We start from the raw sequence: 9,479 nt of genomic DNA on the forward strand, positions 1-9,479 counted from the left end.
AAACATATTCTAACATCATAGTGGCAAGAGGGTATAGTATTGTTCTGTTTTAGGGTATAGTATTGTTGATGTTTAGTATATGTATTTATTTTGATGTCACTGTGTTCCCCATTAGGTTTATTTGTTCATTGTTTTGAATGTGTGTAAGTTTATGTGTATGTGTGCGTGTGTATTTGTGAATGACATGCTGCATGCATGACTGAATGTGTATACACATACTATAAATATGAATGCTAGTTTTCTGTTTGTGAATAAGATTTGTGAGAGAGAGTTGTGTTCATTGTGTGAACACATATGGGTGTGTTGTTTTATCTGTAAGTGGATGACCTAAATCAATCGATACTAATATGGAAATTCTCATCTCATCTTCTCCCATATTTGTAACACATTTAGGGGCTGCATCATTTGTGCAATAGTTTGTGTTTGGGATACAGTTAAACTGTAAGCCATACTTTATCATGTGAACACACAAACACAAAAATACCCCCCCTCCCCCACAGACATGCACACAAAAACGCACACATACATGCATGCATACACACATACAAACACATACATACACAAACACACACAGTCATAAACAAATAAACATCATGTGTAATATTTGCACATGCATGTTATACTGTGAATGTTAACATCATCTTTTTCAGATGATGACGACGATGATGACGACGACGATGATGATGATGATGAAGAATATATCGAAGGCTCTATCTGTTCAGTGTGTGAACATTGCGAGGTAATGTTATGTCCACGTTAGAAATTAGAATCCTCAAAACTCTCACCTTCTCCATAGTCCCCACACCCACACTCACTCCATTTCCTTTTTCTTTATTCATCCCCCTCTTATTCCCCCTCAGTGAGCGCTCTCATGTTCATGTTTGCTTTCTGTTCCCTTAGCACTGTGATGAGTGTGATAAGTGTCCTTGCAAGGAAGGAGACGATGCGGATTACTGCGAACACTGTGATGTGAGTCCACTGCAGCACAAATACACCATAAAAACTAAACAGCAGCACTGTTCATAAATAAACAATGCAGGCAAATAAAGGTAATTGGCAAACACCAAATCAAAACACATTCGGTAGTGAGTGACCGTGATACTGTGATCAGACACACATGCAACCAATAAGGAGTAGAAAAAAACTGGGGTAGAACAACCATGTGATGCCAAGTGTGTGTCCCTAGCTGCCCTAACAATTCTCAGCTCTTGGACATCTGAGAAACAGTTGAAGGACCACCAGAGCTCAGCTGTGGCCTGCTGACAGATGCCATAACTAGCTGTACTCTAATGTGCCCAGTGCAGACAGATGTACTGATCACAGTTAGTTGAGTGAGACCTGCCATCACATGGAAGATGATGTGGAGAAGAAATTCATATAGCCCAAGCACTTTGTAATAGGCCCATTCTGGTAATAGGACTAAGGTCCATACCAAACATTAAGAAGCTTGGTCACACTTAGAAAACTTTGTGAGGATGAATATCATGTTGGATGTGAGGATGAGTATCAAATGTTTAGTCTGTCTTTCCTCTTCCTCTACAGGACTGCAGCCTGTGTGCCATTTGCCCTGTGTGTGAGGCAGTCTGTCAGCCAGGTATAATGAAATGATGAAACTATGGGCCTGTATGCTCAAAGAAATATATTTCATATACCATGTCAGTTCGTTTTAAACCTCAAGTTTAGGATTTGACTGACTAGTAAGTGCCTTGTGAGCTGCTCTAGTGTATGGGGAGTCTGCCATAAAATATTCTGCTGTTACAGTGTTTTACAATTAATCTCTATAGGTGGCTTCCTTGACACAATGACTGGATCAATCTACAAGTAAGACATGTTTGCAAATTATTTCATCTTTCTGTTATGACATAACCTATGAAGAAGAAGGAAAAGGACTGATTATGATTCCACCTGTTTCCATCTTTTAGGACTGTGGCTGATGTGTTTGACGGTGAAAACTAAGCCCCTGTCGCCACCATGTGGCCAAATGAAGACACTGCAACCAGGGGATTGTTAGTATTTCAGTCATAGATTTTAAATATAATATTTTGATGATTAATAACTTATTTTCTGTCTTTTTTCTTCACTTTTTTGATGCAAAGGCATTGGACAAGACAGTTGGGTCAACACATCGACTGTAAAATGTCATTGAGCAATACCTTAAATTGAATTTATGTTTTATTAAATGACACATGTAAGATGTTATTAACATGAAGAAGAAATAATCTAGGTCTTGTCTGTGTTGCTTGGACACATCGTGGGTCTATATTAAATACAATTTTGGGTATATTTTATATCTGTGTAAGTGTCTTTTCTCACAAGTTCACTTGGGAAAAAATAACATCCTTCTGTTGGTTGCACAGCTGCACCTCATCAGGAAAACATTATAAGCCTAAGAAATGCTAGCTTGCATAATAAACGAAGGATATTCAATACAACTGTTCAATTAATTATATCCCATACAAAGTATTAATACATGGAATTTTAAAGTCTGAGCATAAATTCCACTAGGCAGCAATCGAAAAGGAGTGTAATGAATATGCCATATGCATAAACAACATTTGATCCCATTTGTTAAGGGGATGGGGAGGCCATAATAATAAATCAACTTATTTAATATTTGTTTGATAGTTGTGTGTGTTGCAAATGAGAGGTAGCCTATCATATGTTCAAGTCAAGGCCTAAGTTTAGGGCATGTTAGTTGCAGCCTGAGGAGTCTGGGAAAGATCCTAAAAAATGCAGGGAACTAGGCTGTATTCGACAAAAAAGCAAAAGGGCAAGAAGATGGGAAACAGGGCAACAGTTTAAGATGTGCTTTTTTTGCCGTTTACCTGTTAGCCAATGGCAGAGGTGGAAAAAGTATGAAAATATTGTACTCAAGTAAAAGTACTAATACCTTGATGAAATATTACTCAAGTACTAGTTAAAATACCGATCTGAAAATTTACTCAAGTAAAAGTAAAAAGTAGTTCATTTAAAATGTACTTTAAGTAAAAGTTACTTGGTTACTTTTTTTTTTTTTTTGGGGGGGGGGGGGGTACCAGAACAACCAAAGACTTTCTAATGAGGAGATACAGCACTCAAAAAATCCTCCATAGTAATGCATGGGGTTAGTTTGTAACACCAATATGGCAGTTGTCTACACATCATATGTCTACACATATCACAACCCTTCCGCGGCAAAACGTCGACATGTGAATACATTGAGCCAATCATGTGGTGTGTTGTAAAGTACATTGAGCCAATCATGTGGTGTGCTGTGAAGACATCGTGCCAATCATCTGTTGTGATCTCGCTGCTGGAGAAAGATTGGTGTCGTGAAGCCTTACGCACACGCATTTCTGCTAAAATAGATGCACGATAAGTGCCCAAAAAGTGTTGCAATATGGCCGCCGAGTGGAGGTATTTGCCTGAAAAGGACGTTGAGAAATGGAGATCTATGTGAAAAATCACCGGAGTTCTCCTTTAAGTTTGAGCAGTAGTTGATTTTCAAAGTTAGTTGCACTCATCCTTGGGTCGCTTTGCAGTGAACAGTAATCCAGCACAACTGAAAAGCCCCTCACAGGCAGCTGAGGCAGGCAGGCCAATATTGAGTTGCAGAGAGTTTTTTTTATATTTGGAAACGAGCAGAAGGTTCAGCAGATTAAAGGGCGTCGTACTGGGGGGGAGAGTGGGAAGTATGGGGCAATGGAGGAGAGGGCCCTTGAAAAGTGGAATATGGGGGGTACAACATTTTCATCAGGCATTAGTAATAACTCAGGTAATCCACACATAAAAAATCCAAACAACTCCATAAGTAGAGTCATGTAATGAAGTGGAATAACACAGGGGGAAAGTATTAAACACGCTAAGAAAAAGCACTAAGGCAAGGAAAGGGAAGGAACGAGTTGGAATCTGTATAGAGAGTAGTTATCCTTTCTATCTGTGCAAATTAATATAAGCTTGGTTAGTAGCCTACATATTGATGGGCTATAAAAAGGTTTTTCATTACCAAGGTGTCAGACAAGAAACATTTCATGATGGATAAAAGCAAAAAGCTCTCCCAAGACTTTTGCAACCTTATTGTTGCAAAACATATCAATGAAACTGGTCACAGATGCATTTCAAAACATCAGAATCTTCCAGTAAGCAGCATGGGAGCCATTATCTGCAAGTGGAAGAAACATCACTGCATCATCAACCAGCCATGCACAGGATCTCCTTGTAATATTTCTGACCAGGGAGTCAGAAGGCTAGTCAATTCCAAGAACCAAGGACCACTCGGAGAAAGCTCCAGAAAGACTTGAAAGCAGCCAATTCAATTAAATAGTTCTGGAAGTAACTAAAGATCAGGATTCACAAGAGGGACCCCTGGAATCTGTTTAGAACAATGGGCCAAAATAAGACCTGATACTGCTACCAATAAGTTTTGTCATACAGGAAATGTCTTGAAGCTGTCTTTACAAACAAAGGCTTTTCCACAAAGTATTGAATAAATTTCAGTAGGCACTTTCAATACTTTTTTCCTGTGTCATTCCACTTTAATACACAAAACTCTTATGTTTGGATTTTTTATATGTGTGTTAATATAATGTGTGGTGAAAATTTCGAATAGACTCACTGGAAGTTTAGGCTAATTACTGGAGAAAAAAATAAGCGTTCAATACTTATTTCCACCATATATTTATTTTACCTGAATATTTTAACTTCCAAATTAAATGTCAAAATGAATGTCAGACGAAATGTAAAGTTTGACTGACTGGATTTTGTATACAAAACAGTGAAAACCAGTGTTGGGAGTAATGCGTTACAAAGTAACGCGTTACTGTAATTCCACTACTTTTATTGGTAATGAGCATGTAATGAAGTATTTTTGTAACGCAATTACAGTTACTGAAATTTCAAAGAGTTCGTTATTTGCGTTACTCTGTTGATCTTGAATGAACGACTGCAGACAAGATGACAGATGCACATTTGCCACGTCTCCCGACATTAGCTGTGTTTCCAGCGATTGTGTACATGTTTAGATTGCAGATGCATTCTTTACATTTAATAGGAGCCTCCTCACATTCCTCCTTATTTCGTATTTATGCTAAAACACACACGGGTGCATTATGGCTACAATTTAAATGGGGATCTTAAAAGCATTTTCCCTTTCGTTTCCATCTCCTAAGCTCCACTACAGTAAAAGCGCATTGTTGTTTATTTTATCTCTGCTCTTTTTCGCCTATTGCGCAAAAGCTTCGTTTGGCCTATATCAATTTCTCATTAACATAGCCACGCCACAACACCAATAGGCCTACATACAGTAGCCTATATATAGACTTGGCACAAGCAAGCACACGTTTAACTCGAGAGGAAAATGCAGATTTCACTTACCAGATAAAGAAACCTCCAAATAGCCTACCGTACATACTACAGCGACTTGAGTTATTTGCACAGTATGTTTACATCGGAATTGACGTCCGTGGTGTTATGGATTCATTTGTCTGCGACAGAACATGCAACTTCTCTCTGGAACACCTTATCAGCCGAAGAGTAACCTTCTGCATAGTGCGCGACAACCCCAAACCCTCGGATGCACGTTAGAACTTATTTCGGTAGGTCAGCACTTGTGAAGCGCAGGCTTTTCCCAAACTGGTGGTGCTTAAAATGCGACAACCCCAAACCCTCGGATGCACGTTAGAACTTATTTCGGTAGGTCAGCACTTGTGAAGCGCAGGCTTTTCCCAAACTGGTGGTGCTTAAAGTTTTAATACAACTGTGTTCAAAGCAGGATGAGGATAACCTAAGGTTGTATGTGTGTGTGAGCAGACAATAACTGCTTTGAAAATAAGCCATTTAACATTGTTTCACATTACATCCCATTGAACTCATTCCATGTAGCCTATTGCAATAATAATGATAAGAATAACTTACTATATTGCAGAATTCAGTGTCAGTGCACCACCATGCATACCATGCAGTAGTAGAAGGCAAGCAGTAGGCAGTGTGCTGTACATATCTATCAAACCACCTAGATGGTGAGGGTGGCACAAAACAAGGTCAAGGAAGCCTTCATGCATTGTAGAATGTTTTGTGGTCGGAAAAAGTTTGAGAACTCATGCACAAGGCTATTGATTTGAAGGCCCGTTGAAACTACAATAAATAAAAATTAGGTTTATTGTGTGACAGTACTGTTCATATTGACATTTTAAGCAGACTTAAAAGTAACTCAAAAGTTACTTTCTCTAGTAACTAATTACTTTTGATATACAGTACACTCTTAGAAAATTCCCTGTAAAATTACAGTACAGTACAGGCAGCACGGTTGCCAGAACTTTACCGTAGAATTAAGGTGCGATACAGTACTGTAATACAGTTTACAGTAATCATGTGATTGCTGTTTTACTACAAGGTTGTACTGTACTGTACTGTACTATACAGTGCAGTACTGTTTTTTGTTACTGTTACTGTTTTTTTTTTTTTTTTTTTTTTTTTTTTTTAAATTTAATTTAGTATTCCTCAATTGCATTTATTTATTAATCAATGTATTTATCTATCAACCAACACTTACATATTATGATAACAATATTCAGTTTAAGTATTTAAACAAGTGAAATGTTAAGTCACACAAAACAATCTTACATTAAACACTTTTATTTATCATTCTTGAAGATATTTCATTCATTTTACACAAGCTGAAACACTGAAACACATTACAATATCATTAACTTTTGCTACACAGAGAGAGACCGACCGAGACTCTCTGCAAAGGCAACGATTTCAACATTAAGGTGTTGCTTCAATTATTTTAGTTTAAAGCAGAGCACCTGGCACTGTGACGTCACACACAATCTAGTGTAATGTTTAAAGCAGAACTATTTTAACTCAAAAGTCTGAAACAAGTAAATCAGTCCCCACCCCCACCCACTCACTGATACAAACATCACTCAAAGACACCTCTCTCCCCTGCTTTTTTCCCCCCTTTCTTCTCTGAGCTGCTCACACAAGTGGTATCACATACATACATGCACACACAAACATTTAACCCCCCCCCCTCCCCCTCTCTCTCTCTCTCACACACACACACACACACACACACACACACACAAAACCTGTTAGATGTAACTGCTTAGTTAGAGGTCTGCCATTCAAAGTCCAGCAAGGAGCGAATGAAGTTATTAACGTGGGAGTTGATGGGTGGTGCTTTTTTCTGGACAATTCGTCCGGTCTTCTTGCTCACTCCCTGTCGGGCTGTGCATTTCTTTCCATCTTCCGGATTAATTCTCACCAGAAATCTATAATGTGAGATTACAATTTAACTTCCAGTCTATAATTTTATAATTGATAAAAATAAAACATATAGAAAATAACTTACCTCTGAACAAGCTCCAAAGTGCATGCAGCTGACTCTTGGTATTCCATGTTTAAGACGTAATACGATGCAAAAAGAGTGGCGAAAGCAGCAGGAAAACTGTCTGATCCAGTGAATGTAATAGCAACTCTTCCTTCAATGGACACCATCCATCTTTTTGCTGTCATGAGCGAGGGTCCTAAAACAAAACAATGTACTTTATTTTGAACACGAACTTCAAAAATACTGAAAACTGAAACAATGCAATAACAGACCGAGTTCAGATGTACACCCTATAGAGAATATATGAAAATCCTTGATGACAAAGCAGTGGTTTAAGGTATTATCTGGAGTCAACCAACCCATAACCCTGTTGTTTCACATTACTAAGTGCTGTCAGAAGGTGTGAAAACTACAAGACTTGGTACAACATAGACCAAATGGTGAAACATCAGCCAGCACTAACTGATAAGGTCAAAGAAGTTTCATTTTCATCTGTTAGCATTAGCAAATTTGGTCACTGTTGTCCCAAATGCTATGGTTCTTTTACCTACCAGCAGCACTCACCAGACTCAAAGAACAGAGGTACAGAGATAGTTTCAGAACCCAACTATAGCTGCCAAACTGTGGAAGAGACTGCAAAAAGATAGTACCAAGATTCTGCTAACCAGGGATCCTTAAAAAAAAGCAGTGGAATACCCATACCCATATTCTATCAAATTCAGATTAATGAAGATTAATAATATTTATGCAATGTAACACAAGTGGGAGTGAGGTTGTTCGTGGATATCCTCTCGGGTGTAGTTCAGACAAAGGTAACCACACACATAAGGAGATCCAAGAACAACCTCACAACCACAAGTGTTATATGGCTTTTATAAAACCATTCCATTGCTAAATAATAAAGTTTACATACAAATGAAGAGGAAAAACATACTTACCAACCATAATGAGTCTGGGTGTGTCAGGCAATCTCTCGTGCCCCTCTACATCTGCCACGGTTTCAGTGACCTGTATAAAACAAAACAAAACAAAAAAACATGTGCATTACAGTTTGTTAATTTGTCATGCTATTACTTACAAAAAATGAAATGTTAGATGCCTGCATAAAGAAGGCTAGATGATCTTAGTTTAAACAAATAGGCCTACCTTGCTGTTAATTAAAACTAGGGTTAGCTGTGCTTAGACAAGAGCCAACGTCTCAATATGACAGACTTCACAATATACAGACGTATGTCGCCAGGATAGTAAAATGGAAAAATAAATTATAGAAGACAACTATTAAAAAGGGGCAAATACATTTACTATTAGTTTTGAAGTGCTAAAATATCTGACTAGAATCGTGTCTCTAAATGGGGACGAGAGTCGTCGACATCGTTTTCAATTTACTTAGGCTAGTCCTTGAAGTTAGCTGGTAATAACAACAGACAATACTTTTCAACGACAAGTCGATATTTTTAACTTTAAACTTACACAAGTTAAAAGAAAGGCATAAAGAGGATTAGATGATTAATTTAAACAAATAGGCTATGCCCACCTTGTTGTTAAAGCTAGCTATGCTTAAGCCAGAGACAATACTTTGCTATCGACACCAGCTTTGATACCAGCAAACAAGCTATGCTCGTCTTTTTACTAAACAAAAATCTACACAATGCCGGGGTAAAACTACTTAATGAATGCGAAAACCAAACTCACCAAATTTCAATGACTTGCGCTCATTCCACTATGGGTCATGTCTTCAGAAGAGGAGTAAAGTCGTCGGGTTGGCAGAACTTCGTTCTCGATATTACAGCAAGGTGGCAGCAAAGTTACAGTATGCGGGGAAATGTACTGTAATATACTCCCGCGTCAATAATATTACCCAGAATGCAACATTAACTACAACACTGTGCCAGAGAGGGTTCAAGCGGAGCTAGTAATCAAGGATCTTTGACTGTGCTGTAAAGACATGATATTGTATCATACTGTAGAATTGAGCTGTACCGTACTGCAAAACCTACAGCCACATTTAACAGTGTAATTGGTAAGGTAATTCAATTACTTTTGAAACTAGTAACTGTAACTAATTACTAATTTTCAGTAACTTTCCCAACACTGGTGAAAACTGTGTAAGGTCACACTCACTCTCCCTTGCTAAAGAGCTAAATGGTTTAGTCCGCCTGCACGATTC

At 38.2% G+C, this 9,479-nt stretch overlaps 1 protein-coding gene and 1 long non-coding RNA gene across 2 annotated transcripts in view; one reads left to right on the forward strand and one right to left on the reverse strand.

The window, feature by feature from the left end:
• LOC121704537 (prostatic spermine-binding protein) overlaps positions 1-2,288 on the forward strand; it is a 5,037-nt gene extending 2,749 nt beyond the window's left edge. The window contains exons 2-6 of the mRNA XM_042084822.1: positions 651-739; positions 901-969; positions 1,543-1,594; positions 1,785-1,821; positions 1,923-2,288. Coding sequence (XP_041940756.1) covers positions 651-739; positions 901-969; positions 1,543-1,594; positions 1,785-1,821; positions 1,923-1,956 — 281 coding nt within the window. The 3' untranslated portion in view covers positions 1,957-2,288. The remainder of the gene's footprint in view (positions 1-650; positions 740-900; positions 970-1,542; positions 1,595-1,784; positions 1,822-1,922) is intronic.
• Positions 1-9,350, reverse strand: part of LOC121704539 — a 17,265-nt gene extending 7,915 nt beyond the window's left edge. The window contains exons 1-4 of the long non-coding RNA XR_006030585.1: positions 9,005-9,350; positions 8,251-8,320; positions 7,334-7,508; positions 7,050-7,253 (exon numbers count right to left, since the gene is read on the reverse strand). This is a non-coding gene — a long non-coding RNA (uncharacterized LOC121704539). The remainder of the gene's footprint in view (positions 1-7,049; positions 7,254-7,333; positions 7,509-8,250; positions 8,321-9,004) is intronic.
• Positions 9,351-9,479: the final 129 nt, after the last annotated feature.

This window comes from Alosa sapidissima, chromosome 3 (genome assembly GCF_018492685.1).
Source record: "Alosa sapidissima isolate fAloSap1 chromosome 3, fAloSap1.pri, whole genome shotgun sequence".
Lineage (NCBI taxonomy): Eukaryota > Metazoa > Chordata > Actinopteri > Clupeiformes > Clupeidae > Alosa > Alosa sapidissima.